Below are 13609 nucleotides of genomic sequence, written 5' to 3' on the forward strand. Positions count from 1 at the left end.
CCCCAAGGTGGGATCCTTTGAGACTACGTCACTATCCTGTCCTGTTTCTCCTCTAACTTCGACCCAATAGTTTTTGTCTATCGAAGTCTCTGTCTGAATCAATTAGTACTATAATTGTTGCAAGTGGTAATCTTCTGCCTCTTTCATTTCTTCTACATTTATTTGTCAGTGTTCTAAAAGTTAGGTTTTTTGTAGACTTAACCCTAAAATAGATAAGTAATTGTTAATAGACTTGTATGCTAACTAACATCTCCCAATAGTTTGTCAAGTCGTTCTACATCCTAAGTATTTGTGACCAAGTTATTAATGCCTATTGCTCTAGTGCAGAATAGTTTCCATGGACAACACCATCAATACAGAAGAAGCAGAATGAGTGTTCAGAAATGATTTTCCCACTCGATTAGGAGTGTATGTGTTTGATGATGACATAGTGTCCCACCAACAGTGGAGGGGCACTTGGAGTCTTTTTTCCAATCTACCTAATTCCAGTTTTTAACAAAGCAAATCTTTGGAAGATTTCTGGTGAGATATTTGCACTGCAGTCATAGAGTGGGAAAGGCACTCAGGGAGTCGAGAGTAGTATCTGCTATGGGATTGGACAATGCACTGAGGATCGTGTCCCTGCGGGGTGTCATCGTCTGTAAAATAACATCTGTAAAATAATCACAGTTCCACTGAATTTACTTTCACATTCTAAAACTGTCTTGTATTTTGTTCTCCTACTTGGGAAGCAAAAGCCTAGAGTTCACCTCATTAGCATGATATCTCCATCAATTGAACCAACAAGCCAGGAAAAAATATAAGGTGTCCAATGTGGAGCCTGAACCCAGTGATCCACTGATTGAATCCACAATCCAGTTAAATTAGCCGTGAGGGTGCAGCACCAGTGCCTGCTACTGTTTCATATTACCTCTGGGCATTCGGCCACATCATCTGACTGACTTCTCCGCTTCTCTTTGTTTATCCTCGACAGTCTTCTAAACGCACTGAAGGATCCAATTACCTCTCTCTTTAAGAAGATCCGTTTCTCAAGTGTTAGCTTCCCTAGTACCTATAAGGTTACCTCTGTTGCCATGGTTGTGAGTAAAAGAAATGTTCTGTCCTAGGCCAGACTGCAGTTTCTAAAGAACTTTTACACTCCAGGCATGAAATTCTAGAGTTCAGTGTAAGTCTTAATTAAATTTCACCATGTGGAATTGCTGAGAATCAGGCAAATAGTATTATTCCTGGTTTATCCATGGTTTGGTGAATTCCATGCAAAAGTCAATTAACCTTGACATGAGTATCAGAACTCAAAATAGGTTGCCTTGAATTTCCAGAATAGAGGTTAGCCCAAGGGTGAGGCTGGGGCTGAGGTGTATAAAAGAATGTGCGGCACTGCCAAATTATGCTTTCTCTCTCCCCCTGGATTTTGATAGGGCCCACCACTGCTACCCCCACCACAACCCTCCTCCACCAGGGTTGTGTCAGCGCCCCTCGTGTGGGTAAGAAAGTCTACAAGTGAGTTGTGCATCTGCCTTCCCACTCTGCTGGATCTGTCTCAGCCTGGTACTTCCATGCTCCAGATCCACATTTCAGCATTTTTAATATTTAATGACCCTTCTAAGGTAGAGAATTATTTGGCAGCATTTTTAACAGTATCTGTTTGAGGTCTTTTATCTGCTGAACTTCCATTTACTAAATTGAAAAGTTGGCATCTGAAGTATTGTTTGGCCTTGAGCAGCACGGCTCAGTTGGTTGAGCATCATCCACAGGGCAAAGGGCACATGCCTGGGTTGCGGGTCCATCCCTGGCTGGGGTGAGAAGTAACCAGTTGATGTTTCTCCCCCTCTCTTTCTCTATCCCTTCCCCTCTCTCTAAAAATAAATAAAATCTTTTAAAAAGTATTGTTTGGGTGACTCACCTAAGGTTCTGATGAGGCAAAAGGGGTCTTTGGGGGTTGACAAATATTTTCAATATATTTTATTCAGTTTTAGTTATTTTAATGCCCAAAATAATCCATTTTCTCTTCTCTAAGATTTTAAGACAAATTTAACTTTAACTTTGAATTTGAGCCTAATTTCAAGTTCAAAGATGCTTTAGAATTCCCCATACTCTTCCCCCTCACTGTACATTTGTTTTTGTTTGTTTGTTTGTTTGTTTTTACTTTGAATGTAAGGACTTTAACCTTTCTAAAATTTAATCTTAATCAATACCCCACTTCACCTGTTGGGTTAACATCATCTTTCACCAGATTAGAAAACCACTGTCTCTCTCCTGAAAGACAGAGGGCAATTGATTCCTACCATCAACCCAGCTTCTCTTTATAGTCTGTTTCTAGAGATTTTAGGCAAGCTTTAAATTCCAAGGCTATGGGCCTCTCAGCTTGTGAAGCAGAAAACTTTTGAAGCAGATTCACTGCCTCCAGTTTCAGAAGGGATTTAAGTGTTGGTAAATGAAGTTAATTTGAGTCCATTTTGTAATGCAAGAGAAACATGGATAATTATCTTTGCTGACATTGTAATGTTCTTGGTGTTTAGTTTGTTTATTTCATTTTATGGCTTTAGTTATGTTTTGTTTTTGAAAACGCCAGTGAAATCACTCAGAAACCTGAAAGAAAAGCATAATCCTTCCAGAAAACCTCAAAGAGTTAACTGCTACTGTAAATCCACTGAGTGTGCATTTACTCTGGTCTGCTTAATTGCTCCCCATTGATGTACCTGGTATAACTGGAAAACCCTCCAGCCTGGATTCTCAGGTAGAAGGGAAAAGGAGAGAGGGCAAGGCAATTTCTAGGCCCAAGAGTTCCACATCATTAAAACTATGCACCTTCGAGTGCTGATTTATACAGGACCTGGGCAAGGGGCGAGTAATGTGAAATTGTTTTTATGTGTGTGTATGCTTGCAACCTAGAATATCACCAAATTTTTTTTTAGAGATCCTTCTAAACCACGTATTGTTGCATTATATTACAGAATACAGAGACAGTGTTTACATATATCACTATATTCAACAAGATAAATGAAGGTGCATTTGAGGGTGTGGATAGATGCAACACCCCTTCCACACACACTTAAGCATCCCAATCAGGCTACTGAAAACGCATTTTTGTTAACCAAGGCCCAGAACTCCTGTTTTAATTTGAGATCTTGAAGGATGAAAAAATAAAATAATGGAAAAATGATAAATTAAAGCTCATCAAATTTCAATATAAAGCAACAGAAGTTTAGTCTTTGAAGTATTTGCTATAACTGCTTTTTAAGATTTTACATTTTATATATAATGGTACAAATATTAGTTCAATAATGTGTCATTGTTACAGAAGTGAACTTATATTTTTAATAATATTTGCATTGTGTGTATACCAAAATAAGCATGCTATGACACAGACAAAAAAATCTCAGGAAAGCACTGAACTAAGAAAATTTATAGTTTAAAAATAAACTTGTAAAGATATAAATTATTGATTTAGAAGTTGTCTGAATTTTCAGCCTCAAAGTCATTCATGTTCCTTGTAGAAGTGCTCTCTAAACAAACTCCCACAGCTAATTAACACACACACACTCACACACAATGTGGCTTCCTCTTAACCCTGGAGGAGGCTCTGCACACACACCCCCCTTTTCTCTCAATGGTATGATCTGCATTTGATCCCACACTGAGGTGCCAAGCTGTGACAGCTTCCCCAGCCCCACAGCCATTTGCTACAGCCAGGGGCGGCCTGAGTCCACTGATGCTTTCCTTTCCCACCAACAGGGGCAAATTGAAGTAGACAGTGAAACCGTCTTCAAGTTAGCCGCGCTGGTTTTACAGGTAAGAACTGACCAGCTGCTCCTTTTTATTTGTTGCTTTTGTGAACTGCCTGCAACTATGAAACTTTTGCAGAGGCCAATTGCTGATGGATTTTTAAGCCAGCTGGTTGTTTGCCAATTAAAAATGTGAGCGACCATGTTCTGTTTTAGCATAGTTTGCATGAACTACAGCATGAGATTGTCTATATCAAAGGAAAATGGAATTTGGATTGCTCTGAAGGAAGAGTTAAGACCATGTTCCTGGAAAGGAGCTCTGTGCTACCTGAGAGGCAGCAGTTGTTACAATGGCTGCAACTGTAATTTAAATTTAGTAACTTTTGTTGACATTTTCTTGAGGCTGAGTTAAAGGAACTTTAATTCTTTTTTCTCCCTTTTTATTGAATTTATGGGGTGTCACTGGTTAACAAAATTATACAGGTTTGAGGTGCTCAATTCCACAACACACCATCTGTACACTGTATTGTGTGTTCACCACCCCAAGAGAGCCCTTTAATTCCTAAAAGCACTGGTAACTAAAAAACCAAGTGTGCCTCATGCTGGTTTAAAAAGAGTAAACAAATAGCATGTGTTGATTTACCTGGGTCATGGTTTAAAAGGTCTGCTCCCAAACTAAAAAGTGTGCCATTCCAATAGACAAGCGTTTATCACGTGGCCTTAGAAGCATAAAAGGAGAAATAATCCTCTATGCTTCTAAAGATATATTTGTCTCTAACGCTAAAAATAAGAACGAGTTCATGACTACTAGTGTTTCCTTATGATACCACATTCTTTCCCATGGTCGTAGAGAAAGTGTTCCTTGGTACATTTTTCAAAACAAAACAGAACTCAGGGACTTTAAGAGGGGTAAATAATCACGAGTAAAGTTCATTTAGCTTAATTAACATAAATACAAATTGATCATCTATTTTTGTTTTTTATTCCAGGAAGCCAAAGGGGATTATACCAGGTAAAGTGGTTTCTTTTCTCATACTACTGTGCAAAATAACGTGGGCTGAGTCTTTTTATGCTATTTTAATAACAATGGTTATAAAATCAGAAGAAAATAGATCCCAAGGCATGAGACTGAGATCTCCTCCCTCTTCAAATAGAGACCTATTCTTTTTGTGAATAAATCCAGCAATGAAGCTTTCTTACAATTTTTCAATGGAGTGGCAGTGAATTGTAGTAAGAAGCCCTAGAAGTTCTTTCTTCTATCATCTGTTAACATGACAATGAAATCTATAAAAAGCTTTGGTATCCTATGCTGCCTTTTTTTAACTTACAATAATCCTGAGTTTGAAGAGTTATACCATAAACACAAAAAGATTAAATCTATCAGCTGCTTAGTTAAAGGATTAATAGGGGCTTTCTCTTTGCAGCTGCCCTGAAAGGGCCTCACCCTTCATAACCTGACCTAACAGTTGTACTGTTGCCACCGAATCTCTTACTGGTTCTAACTGCATAACTGGTCACATCATCATAGGGTGTTCACACTTGAATTTAGCCTCTACGTGCTCTACTCTGTCCTTTTAATGTGATAGTTGTAGCTGGAGAAGTAGAAACAGTTCAACATGGCAAAGTGCATGCCTCACCCCCACATTGTTAATGTTTGACCCCTGTAAACTTTACCCATAGATTATTTACAGATCGGCTAGTGCTCATTCACAGCCAAATCTTTGAATAGTGTGTTCCTTCCCAAACTCATAACAAATCAATGCTTTCCACGTTTGAAAACTTCAGTCTGGAGTAACGCCTCACTTCACTCTGAGCACTCTCCTTGGCCGCCCATTCGCTTTGGTAGAATGACTGAGGAGTGCACTTAACAAGTCGTGATCCTCTCACCAGATCCTTGTTAGCTCCATCTGTGCTATATTATTATTTTTAATTGTTTTAGGTTAGGAAATACGTTTGAAGAAATCATAAATATCAATAAACACCATTTTCTTAATTAAAAGAAAATATCAGGAGATAAAATGGGGATCCATTATCAATAGTTTCTGGGTCATTAACATCAAGATCTGCTGTGTCCTCCCTGTTGTCTTTCCTGGAAGAAACTTATTTCCTAGGAAGATCAGATATGCAAGGAATGCCATCATGTAGGGAGTGAGTCTGAAGTTGATTTACAAATGAGGGCTCCAAGGCCAAAAGTTTATACTATGCAGTCTGTGGATGGCTAGTCCTTCCTCCCCCACTTTCTCCCAGTCTCTCTGAGCCTCACTTCCTCATCAGGAAAAGGGCACCCATCCCATTTCTTTTCATTTTTTTTTTTACTTTTTAAAATATATTTTATTGATTATGCTATTTCAGTTGTCCCATCCCCCCCTTATTCCCCTCTGCCCTGAACCCCCCCTCCCACCTGCATTCCCCTCTTTAGTTCATGTCCATGGGTCATACATATAAGTTCTTTGGTTTCTACATTTCCTATACTATTCTTAACCTCCCCCTGTCTATTTTCTACCTACTATTTATGCTACTTATTCTCTGTACCTTTTCCCCTTTCTCCCCTTCCCACTCCCCTCTGATAACTGTCCATGTGATCTCCATTACTGTGATTCTGTTCCTGTTCTAGTTGTTTGCTTACATTTTTTTGTTTTTTGTTTTTTTCAGGTCTGGTTGCTATGAGTTTGTTGTCATTTTACTGTTCTTATTTTTGAACTTCTTTTTTTTAGATAAGGCCCTTTAACATTTTGTATAATAAGGGCTTGGTGATGATGAACTCTTTCAACTTGACCTTATCTGGGGAACACTTTATCTTCCCTTCCATTCTAAATGATAGCTTTGCTGGATACAGCAATCTTTGATGTAGGTCTTTGCCTTTCATGACTTGGAATACTTCTTTCCAGCCCCTTCTTGCCTACAAGGTTTCTTTTGAGAAATCAGCTGACAGTCTTATGGGAACTTCTTTGGAGGTAACTGTCTCTCCTTTTCTTTTGCTGCTTTTAAGATTCTCTCCTTCTGTTTAATCTTGGGTAATGTAATGATCATGTGCCTTGGTGAGTGCTTCCTTGGGTCCAACTTCTTTGGGACTCTCTGAGCTTCCTGGACTTCCTGGAAGTCTATTTCCTTTGCCAGATTGGAGAAGTTCTCCTTCATTATTTGTTCAAATAAGTTTTCAATTTCTTGCTCTTTGTCTTCTCCTTCTGGCACCCCTATAATTTGGATGTTGGAACATTTAAAGATGTCCTGGAGATTCCTAAGCCTCTCCTTGTTTTTTTTGAATTCTTGTTTCTTTATTCTGTTCTGGTTGAGTGTTTCTTCCTTCTGCTTCAAACCATTGATTTGAGTCCTGGTTTTCTTCACGTCACTGTGAGTTCCCTGTAGATTTTTCTTTACTTCACATAATGCAACCTTCATTGCCACCTGGGTCTTTTTTATGCTGTTGAAGTACCTGAAGTACCAGTGAGTTCCTGAAGCATCCTGATAACCAGTGTTTTGGACTGTGCATCTGATAGGTTGGTTATCTCTTCATCGCTTAGTTGTATTTTTCTGGAGCTTTGATCTGTTCTTTCATTTGGACCAATTCTTTTTTTTGTCTCCGCATGCCGGTTATGTGGTGAGGGGCGGAGCCTTAGGTGTTCACCAGGGCAGGGCAACCACATGTCTGCGTCATGATGCTGAATGTGGAGGAGGGGTCAGGGAGGGAACAATGCCACTTGCTGTGCTCTCTGCCGGTTTTCAGTCAGGTCCCCTGCTACCCACAATCAAATTGGGCCCTTCTGGTGCTGATTCCCAGGTGGGTGGGTTTGTGTCTGTTCTAGGACCCTGTGGGTCTCTCCAATGAATTTTCCTGTGAGGCTGGGAGTTTCTCCCACTGCCACCTCAACCCCTACAGGTGTTTTCAGTCAGAGGCTTTGAGGCTTTATTTCCCAGTACTGGAACCCTGGGTTGCTCGGTCTGTCTCACTCCCTAGTTGTTCCTCCCAATTTATCTGCTCGAGAATGTGGGACTGCCCGTCCACCAGTCTCCACCCTGCCTGCCCCAGTCCTCCAGCCTCCTCCTTGCCGCGAGTCCTTTCTGCCCTGCTGCCCATCTCCGCCTCTCCTACCGGTCTCAAAGAATGTTTCTTCTTTAAGTCCTTGGTTGTCGGACTTCCATACAGTTTGATTTCCCATCAGTTCTGGTTGGTTTTTGTTTTTAAATTTGTTGTTGACCTTCTTTTGGTTGTATGAGGAGGCACAGTGTGTCTACCTACATCTCCATCTTGGCCAGAAGTCCCCATCCCTTTTCAAATGTATGTAAACATTGCCCAGGGCAGTGTCTCTATACACTTTGGCTATTATTGTTATAGTATCATTATTGCCCTGATCATTATCATCATCCTGTCCAGTTTCTGGGCCACCTCTGAAGAGACTTTTGGGAATAAGGTAGGTCTGGAGAAGCCATGATAACATGTCAGGGAAAAGAACAGAAGAAAAAGGTTGATTCCAGAAAGTTTCCTCAGAGGAGGAAGAAATTTTAGAAGGGACATTCCTGTGGTAGTCCATACCATTTTAGCCCTAGTACTTCAGGATTAGCAAGTTGGCCTGGTCAAGTCCAAACCAATCCTTTTGCTTAACTTCTGTTTGTTCCCAGTGCATTCCTGAGTGATTACTAGTCTGAAGAAATGGGGGTGGCACAGGTTTGAAATTATCTAAATAATGCTGACCATTAGGAGTATGGAACTGGGAATTGAAAAACTAGCAACATGACCCAGAGTGAGCCATTTGTCCTTCCTGGGCCTTGGTCTCCTCATCTGTAAAATGGGACTTATAATAATATGATATTCCCCCATAGGATTGCTATGAGTATTAAATGAATTAAAATTTACAAAGTGCTTAGAATAGTTTCTGCAATTGCCAGGTTAATATTCCATCAAATTGATGGGCACTATTTATCACTCCCCTGTTGTTTCAAGTATGAACTATTTCTCATTTTATTGCTAATATGAAAAATGCCATGGTGAACAACTTTATGTGGTTAGGATTGTGGTTATCTGTGATTATTTTCTTCAGTGATATTTCTCAGGTGGGAACAAGCAAAGGGAAGTTCCTTAAAGGAGGCAAAAAGCAAAAACGAAACGTACCCATCCTTGATACTGCTAAATTAAAATTATACAAAATGCATAACTCTATCCAGTAACATCTAGTGGATGCTTGAAATGTGTCAGCACCATCTTGGCTCTGAGGATGTAGAATTGCAGGGGCAGGGTATTCCTTCCACGGAACTTGCTTTCTAACAAGACTACCTAGGGGACAATTCTAAATTCCATGGTGGTGTTGTTCATATGTAGGTGACTGCAGCTTTTGGCTTTTAGAACTTCACTGAGTTTACTTTGAACTTTAAATATGGGCCAGAAGCTCTCCCCAAATACTTTCCTAAGGGCAATGTGGCTTTTTCAATTAAAACAAAATGGACACCTAAGTCTTAAAGCTCTGGTCTACCCACCTCTTGTGAACATCTCCCTCTCTCTCAAATTTAGTATTTCCAAAGCTGAACTCATCAGTATCCCAGCCCCCAGACAACCTCCTCTTCCACTGCCTGCCCTTGAATAACATCACCATTCTCTCTTGATCCTCTCTAAGGATTGCCTTTCCGTCCTTCCATCCTTTTCTCCCTCTGTCAGCTCCCTTTTTTTGCCCTTTTTATCAGAACCCTAGCTTGCTCAGACACTATTCTTCACCCAGCCTGACCATAAAAGTATGTGTGTGTGTATTGTTTGTCTGAGTGCTTTCTATGACATTATTTAAAATATCCATCTCTGATTTTATTCCATCTCCATATAACTGTTATCATTGCCATTTAACAAATGAATAGATGGCAGTTGTAGGCCTAAACAGACTTTGTCCCATGGCCATTGAGTCCCCAGATCAGTTCTGATCCCATTGCACACCACCCTCTGCCCATAATCCCAGTTAGTTTCCTAAAACATAAACTTGGTCTTTGCTGTTGATTCCAACAATCTCTTACAGTTTCTCATTCTACCCTCCCACCATCCTAACCGGGCATTCAAGGCTGTACTTAATCTGTATTATACACTTTCATTTCCATCCTCAATTGTTCATGCTCCTTGAGATCTATCTATGCCTCTCCTGTCTCTTCTCCACATACCTCTGGTACTTTGCCTTTGTGGCTTTGCTTACCATATTTTTTGTACTATAAGACACACACACCCCCAATTTGGGAGGAAAATGGGGGTGCATATATAGTCCAAATGTAGCTTACCTGGCTCACTACAGGATTTCTGCTTTAAAGGATGTTATTAAATATTTTACCACATTTTTTGCTTCAAAATTGTTTTTCCTATTTTCCTCCTCTAAAACCTAGGTGTGTCTTATGGTCTGAAAAATACGGTAACTCCTTTTCCCAGAATGCCTTTAAAAACAATAGTCCTCCTGTTCTCACTCTGCTTCCTGCCCTGTTTCCTTAAGAGTATTTTAAGTTAACATTATCATAACCAGTAAGAAACCTAACTCTCTGAAAGTTAATTAAAATAGTGGAGTGAGGACTCCCATTTGCTTGAAATAGTTGACAGTCTGAATTTCCAAGTCAGCCCTTAAGTTGCAAAGATAACAAACTATTGGGGTAACACAACATGGACAAATGCCAAGAATTCCTGAAAGCTGGCTCAGCAAGGAGAAAAGGCCTGATCACTGACCAGCTACAAATGAGTTTGTAAAAACCAAGCTTTTTTTCTTTTTTTTTAATTATTATTTCTCTCTCTCTCTCCCCCCCACCCCCGCTCCCCTCTCTCTCCCCTCTCTCTCCCCCTCTCTCTCCCCTCTCTCTTCCCTCTCTCAGCATCTCTAAAGGTGGAAGTTACCAAGTGATTATGTGGTTAGGGCACTTCTGCTTATGAGAAAAAGCAAGTGACTACAATTTACAATTCAATGCTGGGCCAGAATGAGAATATATTGTCACCCAGCTTCAATGGGAAGGGTTAATTCACAAGATACAGCTGTGGTGCCAAATGCAGCTGTTTCCCATGGGAAAGGAGCTTCTCTGGATACTCTGACAATAGTTAAAGAAGAGGGAGGTGGGAATCAAAGACTTTAAAGAAATTCTACCCTAGTCCTTACACCTCTAGAGGAGTTAAAGCTCTAAAATGTCATTCTATTTCCAGGGCCTTTAAAATCCATGACAGCCTTAGCTGGGCGAGCAGTTGGTCTGAGCATCATCCAGTGAACCAAAAAGTTGTGGGTTCTATCCCTAGTTGGGGCGTATAAGGAAGTTAATCAGTTGATGTTTCTCTCTAACATCTATCTCTTTCTCTCTCCCTTCCTCTCTAAAAATCAGTAAAAAAAATCATTGGATAAGGATTTAAAAAACAAAATCAGTGACAGTAATAACAATAACAGTTCCCAGGGGTCAGTGCTATGCTGAGTACTTACTCTCACCAATGAGGAAGCCATAGTGAAGGCCGGAGCTCTAGTACTTAACTACATGGGTTCAAATGCAGGCCCAGTCATTTGCTGTATAACTGTGGAATTAAGTTTTTGTCTCAATAAATATTATGTGTTGTTGTTATTATTATTGTTGTTGTTGTTGTTGTTCAATTCTCACACCAACCTGTGAGGATAGGCACAGTTGGTGTCCACATTTTATAGTTAGGGAGCCTGAGCTTTGCAGCAGTGAAGAGCTTGCTGTCCAGATCACATGGCTGGAGAGCAGCAGGGTCAGGGCTCCAAACCTCATGGTCTTGACACACAGGAGCCTCCATTTTTGTATTTCAGCACAAACTGGTAAAAATCATTCCCCTCCTCGCTAGCAGAATGAAGACACCTGACATGACAAAAATTGAATGTTTCTGTCTTATTTCAGGCCAGGGTTTTAATGAATCAGCAAAATGATTTTGCAAAAAAATTATTGAGAAGTGACTTTCCTCTCTCTCTGGAAAATAACTCTATGTTAAGAATTGACTGAAAGATACAGATAAGTTCTTGTATAAATCAGTTTGTTGCATTTGTATTTTATTTTTAATGATTTGTAAATACTTCTAAGTGTTAAGCTGTTGGATTGCAGGTTTGATCCCTGGTTAGGGTATATACAAGAGGCAACCGATTGATGCTTCTGTCTCACATCGATGTTTCTCCCCGTCTCTTTCTCCCTTCCTTCCCTACTCTCTCTAAAAATAAATAAATATTATCTTTAAAAAAATAAGCAGTCAGGTAGAGTCTGTTCTTCAGATTCCCTGGAGGCTTCATTAGTCCCTCTATTTAATTTCATTAACTATCAGGCAGGGTAAACATCCATCAATTTCTAAAACTGCTTTTTCTGAAGCCCTAAATTTGGAATCATACAATGGGCACATTTTCATCTGCTCTGAGCATAGAATGTTAGGGCTGCTCTAAATTATGCACTTGAACCCTCATTTCACAGTTGATGAACTAAAGAGTGACATATCCATGACAATTCAGGTAGACAAGACCAGGCCTACAGTCCCCAGGTCTCTCCAGCTATCTCAGAGGGTCTGTTTTAACTTACACCTGTATAAAGAGGCCTACATGGATTCTTGCTGTCCCTGATAGAAGATAATGAGGGACAGCAGCAGTGGACTCCACCATGCTCAGTGGTGTTATCAGTGGAGTAACCCCAAGTCTGACATTAGTCACTTGATGAGATAGCTTAAGAGTAAGAAAGCAGGAAATTAGCACTCACTCATTAGTACCCTTGGAATACCTTTCTTTTTCTCACTGCTCAACCCCATTCATTCTTGAAAATTAAATACTTATAGTGTACAAGGCACTGGACCAAGCAGGGGCTATGATGGAGACAAACTGAGTGTCCAGTATTCCTTTTATTACTGAGCCACAATCATTCTACATATTTTATAGGAGCCATTGGGGAAAGGCATGGACGCTGGATTCACAAGTGAGTTTGAGACAAGCTCTCATCTGCTAGTGGGTGACCCTAAGCCAGTTTCAAGCCATCTGAACCTAAGGTCCCTTTTCTTGGAGCAGTTTGTTATGAGGATTGCATGAGGTAAAGCACATTGCAGGGTGGAGACTCAGTTCTTGGGAGTTTGCTTCCACTGCCACTGGATCCTATCTGTTATAATGAGATGTGTTTTTGTTTTTACCATCTTAGTCATTTTTAAGTGCATAGTTCAGTGGTATTAAGTATATATCACATTATTTTGCAACCATCACCACCGTCCTTCATGACTTTTCATCTTACAAAACTGAAACTCTTGTCCAATAAACAATAGCACATCTCTCCTCCTCCCCTGGCCTCTGGCAGCCATCATTCTACTTTCTGTCTGTAAATTTGCCTTTTAGGTACCTCATGTAAGTGGAATCAAACAATATTCATCTTTTTGTGATTGGCTTATTTCATTTAGCATAATGTCCTCAAGGTTAATCCATGTTGTACCATGTATCAGAATTTCCTATATTTTAAGGCTGAATAATACCTCGTTGTATGTATATAACACATTTTGTTTATCCTTGCATCCATGCATGGACACTTTGGTTGCATCCACTTTTTGGCTTTTAAGAATAATGCTGCTATGAACGGGGGGATACGCAAATATCTCTTTGAGACCCTTATTTCAATTCTTTGGAAAAAAGAGATGTATTTTTTAAAAAGAGTCCCTGGATTCCAGGTACTTAATTATATTCCACCATTCATTCGGGTGGGGGTGGGGTTTGGGTATAGGAATATAAGATGGATTATATAAGATGAAGATATCAGATCATTATCCTAAAACATTGGATCTTACCTATTAAAATTAATATTTAAAGAGGTCAGTACTTACATTAAAAATATTGATGTAGGTGAATGTTTTTTGACATGGAAAGATGATTACCACATATGAAGTGGAAAAAAACACAAGTATACATATTATTCATTCTTTTAAAAAA

The 13609-nt window shown here is 39.8% G+C and overlaps 1 protein-coding gene and 1 long non-coding RNA gene across 8 annotated transcripts in view; one reads left to right on the top strand and one right to left on the bottom strand.

The window, feature by feature from the left end:
- FRMD4B (FERM domain containing 4B) overlaps positions 1-13609 on the top strand; it is a 428456-nt gene that overhangs the window by 359706 nt on the left and 55141 nt on the right. For all 7 annotated transcript variants that reach the window (XM_045192106.3, XM_053929250.2, XM_053929249.2 and 4 more), the window contains 2 exons: positions 3736-3792; positions 4715-4737. In XM_045192106.3, coding sequence (XP_045048041.2) covers positions 3736-3792; positions 4715-4737 — 80 coding nt within the window. The remainder of the gene's footprint in view (positions 1-3735; positions 3793-4714; positions 4738-13609) is intronic.
- The window catches only part of LOC123479361 (uncharacterized), a 62849-nt gene that overhangs the window by 19402 nt on the left and 29838 nt on the right, over positions 1-13609 (bottom strand). The window lies entirely within an intron of this gene.

The sequence above is a fragment of the Desmodus rotundus genome, chromosome 8 (assembly GCF_022682495.2).
Source record: "Desmodus rotundus isolate HL8 chromosome 8, HLdesRot8A.1, whole genome shotgun sequence".
Taxonomy (NCBI): Eukaryota; Metazoa; Chordata; class Mammalia; order Chiroptera; family Phyllostomidae; genus Desmodus; species Desmodus rotundus.